At 32.2% G+C, this 12,804-nt stretch overlaps 1 protein-coding gene across 5 annotated transcripts in view; it reads left to right on the top strand.

Moving 5' to 3' along the window:
• The window catches only part of ZDHHC21 (zDHHC palmitoyltransferase 21), a 63,540-nt gene extending 52,222 nt beyond the window's left edge, over positions 1 to 11,318 (top strand). For all 5 annotated transcript variants that reach the window (XM_074197533.1, XM_074197532.1, XM_074197529.1 and 2 more), the window contains 2 exons: positions 2,100 to 2,143; positions 2,656 to 11,318. In XM_074197533.1, the coding sequence (XP_074053634.1) occupies positions 2,100 to 2,143; positions 2,656 to 2,788 (177 nt within the window). In that variant the 3' untranslated portion in view covers positions 2,789 to 11,318. The remainder of the gene's footprint in view (positions 1 to 2,099; positions 2,144 to 2,655) is intronic.
• Positions 11,319 to 12,804: the final 1,486 nt, after the last annotated feature.

Raw genomic sequence — 12,804 nt, 5'->3', positions numbered from 1 at the left:
CTGAGACACTAAAGCACCTTTGGTGGAAAGATAAATTTATCCAACCTTTCTGGAGAGCAGTTTGGAACTTGGCCCAAAGGGTGATAAAGCTGCATACCCTTTGATCCAGAAATACCATTTCCCAGATCTGTATCCCAAAGAAATCAAGGAACCTATTTGTACAAAAATATTTAGAACAGCTCTTTTTGTAATGGCAAAGAATTAGAAATTGAGGGGATGCCTATCAGTTGGGGAAATGGCTAAACAAGTTTGTGGTCTATGATTGTGTTGAAATATACTATTGTTTTATAAGAAATGACAAGAAGGAGGCTTCCAGAAAAACTTGGAAAGACTGATGCAAAGTGAAGTGAGCAGAACCAGGAGAACATTGTGCAAAGTAATAGCAATATTGTAGGGATGATCCAGTTGTGAAAGTCTTAGCTACCATGATTAAGATAGTGATGCAAGACAATTCCAAAGGACCTATGATGAAAAATGCAATCCACTTCCATAAAGGGAAGTGATAAACTCTGAAAGCAGAATGAATACTTTTAAATTTTATTTCTTTTTGTCATTCTATTTTATTTGTCTTTTCTTTTGTAACATGGCTAATACAGAAATATGTTTTGTATTGATTTCACATGTATAATTGATATCAAATTGCTTGCCTTCTTGGGGTGTGGTAGGTAAAAGAGGGAAAGAATTTGGAACTAAAGTTTTCTTTTTAAACAATTGTTAACTTTTTTACATATGATTAGGAAATATTTAGCAAATTAAAAATGATTTAAAAACACACTGATTTGCTCTTAGTGTGTGCTGATATGTTTGACTTACATATTAACTATATATGAGAGATTAAATATCTTAGTATTTTTTGTAGTTAATTCCATTTTATTCATTAGTAGACTTATTGATTACAATATAAAGAATTCTGAAAGTTTAAGGTATTTTTTTGAGTACTATTGGAAAGAGATGGGGGGATGATCTTTATAACTACATCCAAGAACTTGAGTTTTGTATTGTGACCTCATTTATTGTTGCTGAATTGTGTTTTCCTCCAACACTTGGTTGGGAAGACCAAATTATACCGATTCCTAAACATAATAATTGTAGAAACTTCTCAATGTAGAGTTAATAAAGGAAAATTAGAAAAAAAAACACACCGGGAATTTAGATATGTTATTTAAAACAATGATATTATTGCTAGAATATTTAAATTTAATTACTATAGAGGATATAGTGACAAAGAATGGAGCAAAAGAAATATACTTTGGTAAAAGACAAAGACAATTGTGGTAAAAGTTAATGAAATAAATAAACTAAATCTTTAAGTCATACAATTAATTATAAATGATCATTATATTTTATTTAAATATTTTTAAATACCAGCTTCATATGGTTAATTATAGTCCCAATACCAATCTAGATTAAAGTGCATGCCTAGAACCTAATATCTGTTTACTCCTAGAGGTAGCTTTCTTTTCACATATTTGTTAGAAATGCCTTGATAGCAGAAGAGAAACTGTAGTATAGCCTTAGAATAATAAGTTTTAGAGAGAAAGAGTAAGAAATATTCTATACCAAAATTTACTGTCATATCATTAGTTCTATTCAACTGTGAGATTGACCAATGACTGAATAATGTTTGAGGTTTTTGTGTTTTTTTAGTTTATTTTATTGTTAAGAATTTTTTCTGTGAACTTTCTATAGTTTTGTTTATAATTATTTCTTTTTTAAAATGCAGTTACAGTATTTCTCAAATTATACCTACTTATTATTTTCTGTAGAAAGTATATTTTATTCCTACAATTTAAAAATAATTTTCAGAGAGGAAATTTAGTAAGAGATTGTGCCTTAATAATGTAAGACTTTTTGAATGTCTTAAGTCTTTTTATCTGAATACTTTATAATAATAATAATAATATTAATTTGGTTCTGTTCTTATAAATTCAAATGGAATTGGTAGCATTTAAAAAAATCTTTAATAGCTACATTTAGTTATTTTAATTCTGGAATTTTTTTTAAAGGTATCCAAAACTTAATATGAATAGAGGATAAAAAAACTTGAAAACTTTCATATATGAGTGCTTTCTAATTTTACTTTTCAAAATTTCTTATAGGATACAACATCTATTGAAAAGATGTCAAATTGTTGTGAAGAAATGTGAGTATAAAAGTTTCCATCTTTAAAAATTTAAAGGACTAGCAGTTTGAAAGTGTGCACGTGGAGATAGAAATGACAGCTTTTTCTTGCTGCCCTGCCTGAGGTCTGAGCTAGAAAAGCCGATCTCCAGCCCTCCAGTTGTGATAGTTTTTAATACAGAGTAAATACTGATGATTTTTGTTCTTTATCTGACCAAAGTAAGCTAAATTATTTTGTCCCCAATGTACATCAAAAGACAGTTGCTACTGTGTTGTTGACATGCATTCTGTTAATCGTGAGATTCTCCTCCGCTTCAGAAGTTGCCCTCAGTTGATTGACGACCCCGATACAATATCTGGTATCCAGAGTTAAGTCTCAGCTGCATGCCCTAATGAAAGAAAAGCTGTATTTGGGATGCTGGGACACAATTCATCAGAGTCCAGTAATGGATCCCCAGCCAACCCGCATTGTTTTAGCTGACTGAAGTGCACCATGGGAGTGCTGTCTTTCACTAATAATGCTGTCTTCTGTAGATCGAGGCCCCGAAAGCCATGGCAGCAGACCTTCTCAGAAGTTTTTGGCACTCGTTGGAAGATCCTGTGGTTCATTCCTTTCAGGCAGAGGCAACCACTGAGAGTTCCCTACCACTTTGCCAATCACGTCTAAACAGATGGATGGTGGGCACAGATGGGTCCTCCATGCTGGAAATGCGTTACAGGTTTTATGATAATAGAACTATGACAGTCTTCAAGTCAATTAAAATCCACCCACCAATCTTAGGCATCATAATGTGCCCCAGGCTTTATTTTAATAGTGATCTTGATCCTGTTGTGGGACTGATACAAGATCTATATTTAAGTTTTAAAACGTGTTTACTTTCAAATTAGCTTTCCATGGGGATTTCTTTAAATTCATTTGTTGTTAAACTGAAAAGGTAATGATTGAGATGAACTAATTGTGCAGTTCTTTTTAGTGCAAACTATTACTATATTTTGTGCAAAATTACAGATGTTTGCTTAAATTCTGCATTTTCAAAAGGTATGACTAGATCTGAACTTCTTCAGGGTTTTTTTTTCAAATATTTTTCAAATACCTTCTATGCAGATTTTCTTTTCTAATGTAATTGTAAATCTTTAATGCCTCCTTTTTCTTTATACTGCATGATAATACCATACAGTGTAGCTCTGAAAACAGGCAGTGTATTTTATAAGAAGCAAATATCTTCCTAATGGTCTCCTCCATATTTTCTTACTTCCAAAGACTTAAAATTCTCATCTTTTAAGTATAACATTTCAAGAAAAGAAAAAATAATCTGCACATTTTTACTACTAAGGTTATCACTCTTGTGTTGAGAAAAGATGTTTAGATCAAAAGACATGAGGAAATATGTGATTAAGAGACATATTTTCCTGTCTTCCACTGAGATTTGTTTTTTGTATTATTTTCTAGTAATTCACAATAATTTTATTTCTATCCTCACATTAAGATTCGTACACTTGAGAAATGTATTTTAATTTTAATATATAATATATAGTATATAGAAGAATATATGTACAAAAGTAGACTCTTATCTTCTAATAGAACTAGAATTGCTTTTTTGAGTATTTATATTTAAGAATATTGACCAGTTAAATATTTTTAAGATATTCTTTTATATACTTACTATTGTTACAGATAAGTGACTAGTTTCTGACCATCACTAAACAAAATTGAATTCAATTTTGATTGGCTAACTGAATTAGGGCTTAAATATTATTTTGTGATTATATTGGAAATGGCTGTTATGAGATGGCTTTAAGATCATTAGGAAATTTAATTGTTTGCAATTTTTATTAGCTTTTTAATTTTAGAAAACTAAAATATGATCATAATGATGTCTTTGAATGACAATATGTGAGTAAATAGGGAAAATGTTTAGAAGAGTACATTTGTTTTATTATAGCATTCAGAACTTTTTTAAAAATCACATTTTTCTCAAGGGATAGATTAGAGGGTTTTCAGCATTTTTCACTTGTTTACCTTCTACTATGTTAGATTTTTGCTTTCTCTTTTTTTCCTTTTTGCTGTTCAGGTAAAATCATACCTGGAAAACCATGAAACAGAAATTTTGCATAGCCTGATAATTTTATTGTAGACATTGCTTTGAGATATTGTATATAGTCTTTAAAAATAACCTGTAGTACTAGAGTAAGAGCCCAAGAAACATTGAAATGTGTTTTCATGATCTGAATATAGTACTTAAAAATCCCACATATATTTAATAGCTGCAAGTGGTATTTATTGGTGCTGACAGGGTATGTAGTTTAATATAGAAAAATAACCTTGTTACTCCTGGCCAATGCTAAGCTATCACTTACAAGATCTATTTAAATACAAAAATCATGTGAAACCAGGCAAATAATCAGGATTCCCTACATTCTATATGCTAAATAAAATTTACCTGATTGATAATTGGACACTTGGAGACATGAAGCCAGTTCTAACTAATACGTAAAAATGTCAATAGAACAGTTCTTTATAAGCCTGGACCATAAGGAAGCTATGGGTCTTTTGGAGAACTCACATATATAGGAAGTTGGTTATGTTTATAGTTTATATGGACACCGAAGGGAGCCGCCCAGGAGGCTGCCTAGGAGAGAGCTATCGTTCCTACTTCTAATTTAAAATGAAGAAACCAAAACAAATACTGCCTTTTCAAAGGGAAAGAGCTCAGACTGGTTACGTTTGGGACTTGGGGGAGAGGTAGTAAACATTGCTTATATTATGTTCTAGAATAGAAAAGTGCAAAATGGGATACCTTTCACTGTTTCCCTCCTTTTTTCTTCTTTCATCTATGTAACTATACTACTCTAGCCTTAATACTATCTCTGACAGATACATGGAACATAAGACTAAGTAAGGACCAGGCAAGGGATTAGATTATTCATTTTATTGGCAGATATATTGTATATCAATATATGTGTCAATGCACACATAAATACACATAAAGATTACATGCAAATACTGTAGTTTTCAACATTTCCAAATTATTCAATTAACACACATTTATCCTGTGATTCTTGATATTCATCTATTAGAGAAAATAACTTGAATCGTCTCCAATTTAGAGCACAAACTCTGATGTTCCCTATGCGCCCTCTTTTGGCTAACCAATGCAATTATATTTATTGACTTCAAAAATTTGTTCTTTTACCTTGGTTTTGACAACTAAGGAACCAAACTTTTTCATTGATGGAAAACTAAATTTTAACAAAAGCAGATGAGGAAAATAATGTCTTAAATGAATGCGTGTATCTATGTGTATGCCAGTTTTCAGTTCCTAAATTATCATGTCTCACTTAAATATATTTTATATTATTATTTAGTAATGTTTTTTCCAGATTTTCAGTTTATATTACACGAATACAATCATGAGTTTTCTTTTGAGGTATATAAAGAATTGAGATTTTTTAGTTCTCAAGAATTAGAAGAGTTTTTATTTTTCGACAAAATCACTAATACATGGATAATCTATTCATTAATTTTTGTTTGATAAATCTATTTAAGAGAGTTAAAAATGCATACTGACATGTAGTTAAATAGACAAGTGTAGGCATTCAGTGCTTTAAAAGCATTTAAAGGATGATGGTTTTTAATATCTGTTTTTAATCTACTGATTTTATTGTTTTTCATTTTTGTCTTTTCATTGAATATCTAAATCAGTTTAATACTTTAATATTCAATTAATTTATTGTAAGCTTTATATAAAAGTTAAAAAAACAAATTTGTTGACAACTGGAAAAGAATTACTGGAAGTAGATAAAATATTATGCCGCTACTATTTTGGCTGATAGACTCTGCATGTTGCATAAAAGTAATTCTTTATAAATACCTCATTTTTTATTAAATAATAAAATGTGTCAAAGGAGGTACTAGCTCCAGACAAGTCATTGGAGTTTGTGGAAAATAAAGCCTTTCCTTTTTCCAGTGCATTTAAAAATTGGAAACTAGACCTCCAGAGTAACAAAACTTTTCTTTGTTTTTATTTGCATACAGATTTATTTATATAAGATATAATGCTTAGCTTAGCGTGTATGTGTGTATTTGACACTTCACTGAAGTATTCATGGCATGTTATTTCTCAAATTTAGTTTCAAGATACTAATGAACCAGCATTCTGTTATGAAAAATCTAATGTTTTTCTCAAGAATTATACTAAAAAATATTTTGGTTGACATAAAGAATTTAAAATTTCAGTTAAATATTTTCCTACAGAAATCATGGTTTACTTTTAAAAAATATGGACAGGATTTTGATATTCTTAACTTAGCAAGTTCTTTTCTGGCAGAATTAAATTTAATGCCATTAAAATGCCATGTCAATAATGGCATGTTAATTACAACTTATATTTGTAAAACTTTTCAAAGTCACTTTTACACAAATTACTAGTTTTCAAAAGCTATCTGCTTGTCATCTCCATTATTTCTGAATGTGAATCATAAGCCTTTGTCTAATTACTCTCCTAGGCAGAAAGAACAAACTACTTTAAGTAATGGCAGCATAAAGAGATCTTAGCTTATCCCATTGCTAGTGCATGTATAGGTGTTAAAATTTTACTCTGTCAATGATTAAAAATATATATTGTTATTGAGGATAATATGACCCTTATTTATACTACATTATACTGTATTTACACTGCAAAATTACTGATCTCTCTCTCTCTCTCTCTCTGGGATTTTTTCTTCTTTTTCTTTGCTTTCTTTGTGTTTCCTGTGTGACCAAACTATGAGACTCACTTAGAATTTTCATATTTAGGAATATTACATAAAACACTGACAAACATAATCATCATTTGTTTACAATTAGATTTTTACTTGGCTTTCTGTAACTTTCAGTTATTTGTGTATAAAACACTGGCACCTTGAAAAATGATGCCTTAAGTATTAGTGGGTGTGTACCTATGTTATATTTTTTATTTTTTGGTATCCTTTAACCATTTAGCCACATAATAATGTGTATACTTTTTAAAAGCCTATGTTTGTGCTGTTGAATTCCAGAGTCCATCTCCAATTTGCTAAATTGAATTATCCTTTCTAATTATTCATTTTCAGAACACTACCAAGGTGTTCTGCAGAAATATTCTGGGAAAGGATCAGAATTAACTTTCTAGAACCATTATTATCATTAATTGATTACACTGCATACCTCACTCAATATTGGCATTTCTGCTTCCAGTGCAATAGTCGGCTAGTTAACATAGTTCTGCCTGAAAAGGGCCTGTTTCCTCAGACTTCTGCCTTTTACCACCCTCTAGAAAACAAATGCATAATGACATTTAAAGTGCAAATATATTACTTTTATTTTGTCCTCATATGTTATAATAGAGTGAGCTGACAGTTATCTGGGATAATGTGGATCAGGGATGACCCTGCTCTAAGTGGACAGAAGGCTTCAACCTTCTTTGCAGTCAGGCTTAACCAGCCTGTTCCATTGGTTTTATCACTGAACAAGTGACAGAATTTCATGACATCTCTCTGTACTTCCCCACCACATAGTGAGGAATCACTGATGAGTAATGAATTTTCCCCCCCAAAAGAGGGGTAGTGAGATTGGGGGAATCAACAATTAGGAAGATGAAAAAGTTGATGTCATTAATAATTAGCTTCTCAGGAACAGGCTTGTCTGTATGGATTTCTGTCTCATCAGAGAATTTAGTCATTTTACTCTCTATGGAATCCCTTTCAATTTTCCTTCTGCAGCATACTAAAACTAGGAATTATGAAGCCAAATATATTTGTTTTATTATTGTATGGTACTTCAGAAATGTATACAAGGAAAGGCCTTCTGCTAGTGCTTTCTCCTCGCTGTGTCCTCACTGTGTGGATTGACTTGCTGCTGAGAACTACTTGACTGTCAAAGTCCTTATTGCATGTGAACGCTTTCACTTTGATTAACATATTTAATATGAAGAATTTCTGTTGTTTCTCACTAGCTGGATCAGGTATCTTCTAGAAATTGTTTTATGCTTTAGACTATATATTGTCATGATGTGTTTCTTAACATGAATTGTGAAGAATAAAAATAATGTGAGTTTTGAAGCTAATTTAACAGAGAGAAGAATTTAATAGTATTCACAGTTAGTTTGAGAACAATGGGACTATTTCCCAAATTCTAGGGGTTCAGCTTATATCTTTATTTAGATATTTCTTCTGCTCATTCTAATGAACTCGACAAAAAGCCCTTGTCTCTTGTTCTGGCAGAGGTAGAGTCACTACTGGTTTAGAAACATAGTGATTATTGCTTACTTTTTTTTCCTGATACTTAATACCTCAAAATCCCTATTCCCTCTGGTATATTGCAGTGACATTATAAGAAGTCAGGGTTGTGGTTATGAGAATTATTAAACATTATGGAGAGGCTTGATTTATTGGAAATTTTATACAAATTAACATATGGAAGAGAAACATAGTTTTTGTGTCTTGGTTTACTCTGAATAAATGCAGGGTTTTGTTGGTAGAATTGTAAAGTGAAATCAAAGCATACCTATGAATCCTAAGCATTATATATTTGCCAGTGTGCTTTGAGTATTATTTTAACTTGATAATACTCAGTCGTTGTTTCTCAATCTCAACCACTAAGAGAGATTCTGGTGCTACTCGGTTAGTATTGTGCATCTAATATTTCTAGCTCCTGCACCAAAGAGTTGAAATGTCTTGTTGTTGTAACCTGAAAGATTATTTTCCCCTGTGTGAAGTGAGTAAAAATGTGTATTTAATTTTATAAAAATTGGATTTAATGTCAGATCAGTTTCTATTAGCAGATCCTAATTTATACTCCTTGTTACATTGGCATAATAAATTTTAAATAGATCTTCCTTGGACATTTCTTTCCTAGTTAGACCTGATCGTGATATATGTTTTTGAATTTAATTTGATTATTCTAATGTAAATTTACTACCTTACAAAGTTATTTAACAAACTGCTTTTAAAATCGTAGAAGCTCTTCATAAGAGTTATACTTCATTTTTGTGTATATGAAGAGCTTCGTTTTTCTTAAAAGAACCATTTACCCTAATAGACCTCTATTAGATTATGCTGGAATAGTGTTATGTCGTCCAAAGTTTTTGCTATCTGTAGTTGAAGGTCACTTTGAAGTTATACCGTTTGCCTTGCTATTAAGGAAAAAATAATAATTTTTACTCTTTAAAAAAAAGACTCATGTTTCCCTAAGAGGTACCCAGGTTGTATACCTTGAGTTAAAACAAATGTGGTACATGAAAATTCATTTTACACAGGATATAAATTTGGAAATGGTTATTTACTTTACAGATGAATTTATAGTGGGGTTCTTAGTTCAGTACTTTCCAACCTGTGTTCTCCCTGGCCTTGCAATGTGAAAAAAAATGTGGCAAAAAAATAGGAAGATCATTGAGGCTGCAGCTCCCTGGCCACCTTGTCCTTGATAGGGGGGCAGAGCCATGGTTAAAATGGAGGAGAGGAGCCTGGGCATGGCACTGCCAGGGGCCTGGGTGAGCCTTCTGGCTTGAAGGGAAGTCCAGAGAAGCCCAGGATTGCAGCCCAGCCCAGCACACTTCAGGTAACCCCACAACAATGGTCCAAGGACGACTTAATCCATTTTCCCTGACTTCCTCACCTACCCCCACTCCCGAGACTCTAGTGCCCAGTATTTATTTTTTTCTGTATGTAAGGTTTCTGGGGCCAAATTATTTTAGAAAATAAAACCTTCATGTACTGAAAGATATGGTTCGTTTTCTAAAAATTAGATGATAAGTAAACTGCTGGAACACATTTTAGCATAAAAAGAGGTATATGGTAAATTAAATGAAGATGGCCTTCTGGCATTCTTTATACTTCATCCAGCATAAGTCAATACTTGAACTGGGTGAGGGCCCATTTTTATAGGATTATTCCCCTTATTTCCTCCCCCCCCTTTCCCTTTTGTAATATAACCAATTAGTCTCTTAAAAATTTCAGCTGAAATGAAGTCATTCAGAGAAGTTTATCAGTGTTTGTGTTAATAAACTAGACAATCACATGTAAAATAATGTTTTACATTGTTTCGGTTAAAATTAATCTTTGCTAAATGTAGATATTGTTTGTGGTATTGCCATGATTTTCCCAGATAGCTACATGGAAAAAAATTTGGTTTTAAAGATATAAATACAAACTGTATAGAAGCATTTTAACAGAATCTTGCCATCAAAATACATGCCACAAAATTCTAGGACAAAGTTAAAGAGCAAATAATATTATATCTCTCCAGGTTGCAACATTATATAGAATGTATTGCTACCATGTTAATATAGAAGCTAGGTTATTTATTTCTGAATTGTTTAATGCGCCTTGCATGAGTGTGATGATTTGACTTAATATATTGAGCAAGGCAGCAGAAATTGTCCTATAATAAGATAGAAAGAGAAAAGGATATTCCTGGTCTTTTGCAAAGTTAGGTTAAGCCAGTAGAAGAACACCATAGGACTAGATTGGAAACACCATTAACAGAGGTACTGAAATGTGTGTGCAGATTTAATTTAAGCCATGAGAAGGGTCAGATTGGCCAGTATATTTGAACATGCCTCATACCTCTATAATTTGTCATTTCTTTCCAAATCTTTAATGCCCTACCCATACCAATCAAATGTGACTGGGAATTTTTAGCGATAAGGCCAGAACTGTGCTGCTCTGAGATTTCTGCCATCATCCACTTGATGTTGTATATGTGTATTTGGCATGTATTCCTGAGACCATGTTTTATCATTTTCTATTTTTGAAGTGTCATACAAAGGTCTTGTTCCTAAAATTCCTAAAAAATCATTTACCAGTCTTGTATAAAACATTTTGTAATACATTTGATTGTAAATTTGTGTACTGTTTTGTTGTTACTACTATAACATGACTGTTAACATAGGGCATTGATTAACAGAAGTCTGTGCTGGTAATTACCTATAATGCTGATGATTAACAAAGGAAAGACCTAGTCAGAGACTAAGAAGTAGGAGAGGTGGAAGAAAGGAAGGAAAATGGATGAAGCTACCTGGGGTTTACTTGTTTAAATAAGCAATCTGCACTGGTTCTTTAAATGAAAAAGCAAAATATGTATCTACCTTATGAAAAATGATTTTTGTATTTTGTTTTTGTTTTATTCATGTAATATTTCTATTTTCTTTACAGATTATTTTAATTTAAATTGTGAAATTTTTACTTCTATTGAAATGTATTATGTATTGTATTTTTAGAAATATTATTTTTAAATAAATATTTTTAAAAACTAATGTTGCAGAGTTTTTCCCTTTTCACGTCACCAGTGTATTTAAGCCTATAGTCTACATTGCTGTGCATGTCTGTGTTTGTTATTTGCTTGTTATATCCATGGCATTACCTCCTGAGCATAACTATCATTAACTAGGAGGCTTAGAATGCTGTCGGACCCAGCAGCCATTAATACCATTAGCTCTGTGAGAAAATAATTTCTGAAAAAAATTACTTAGCCAGTCCCAAATTAGGAAATGTATTAGAAAAAAAATACCAATAAAAACACTTTAAAAAAAAAGGAACTCCAAAGAATTAGATAGAAATGAAGCCTGAAGCCTTCATAAATAGACTTAAAATCAATGAGAATTATACCTGAGCTTATGTAGGTTTGAAGAGTCCACATAGGGCCTATTGCTTTGATGTCTTCATTTCAAAGGCAAAACTGAAGAACAGTATGGAAAAGTTCAAAACATAACCAGTCCTGGAAAACCAATTGAGTGGATATCCTGAAAGTAAATCTGAAACATCATTTTGTACAGAATACAAGGTCACAATTTTCCTAAGATTTCATGAAGCCTTTTTTTTGTTTATTATTTTTTCTTATTTCAAGGCAGAGGGGTTTAGTAACTTACCCAAGGTTGCACATCTAGGTAATTATTAAGTGTCTGAGGCCGCCTTTGAACTCAGGTCCTCCTGATTCCAGGGCCAGTGCTCTATCCACTGTGCCACCTAGCTGCTCCCCACTTCATGAAATCTTTAACAAAAGGTTTAACTAGTTACTACTTTAAAGTTTTATTTCTCAACATTTATTATGAGTACTCATGTAGTATAGGTAAGTGTTCTCCCCCTTTTTTTCTTCAAATTCATTCTCCTGATAACTGCCAGATATCAACTTTTAATGTAATGAGTCTAATCTTGTCAATCTTCCCCCAAAACCTTAAGGGCTCCTCCCTATTGACTAACCTTTAAGATTAATTTCCACAATATGATCCTATCCTTACATTTCCACTTTCGTTCCACCACCCTTCATGCACACTTATATTTCCATCAAAGCAGTGACTCTGGTGCAGTGGAGAAAGTGTTCTGCCTGGAGTCAGGAAGCCCTGATTTCAAATTAAGCCTCAAGTCACTTAACTTCTTGCCTCGTGTCTCTACTGAAAGATGATAAATACAACACTTGATTCCTAGGATTGTTGTAGCAAATGAGATATTTGTAAAGTGCCCAGCAGTATGTAGTAATTACTGTGTTTGTTCATTTTGTTCCCTTTTCCTTCTCATCAAATTGGACCACTAGTTCACTAAACAAGACATTCCATTTTCTGCCATCATCTCCATGCCTGGAATGCCCTCCCTTTCTCATTTCTATGGTCTTTCTGAAATACTTAAATTGACTTCAAAGTTCAACCCATCTGTGTACATATTATATCCCTT

Source organism: Macrotis lagotis, chromosome 8 (assembly GCF_037893015.1).
Source record: "Macrotis lagotis isolate mMagLag1 chromosome 8, bilby.v1.9.chrom.fasta, whole genome shotgun sequence".
Classification (NCBI taxonomy): Eukaryota; Metazoa; Chordata; class Mammalia; order Peramelemorphia; family Peramelidae; genus Macrotis; species Macrotis lagotis.
This window is presented reverse-complemented; position numbering and strand designations above follow the sequence as displayed.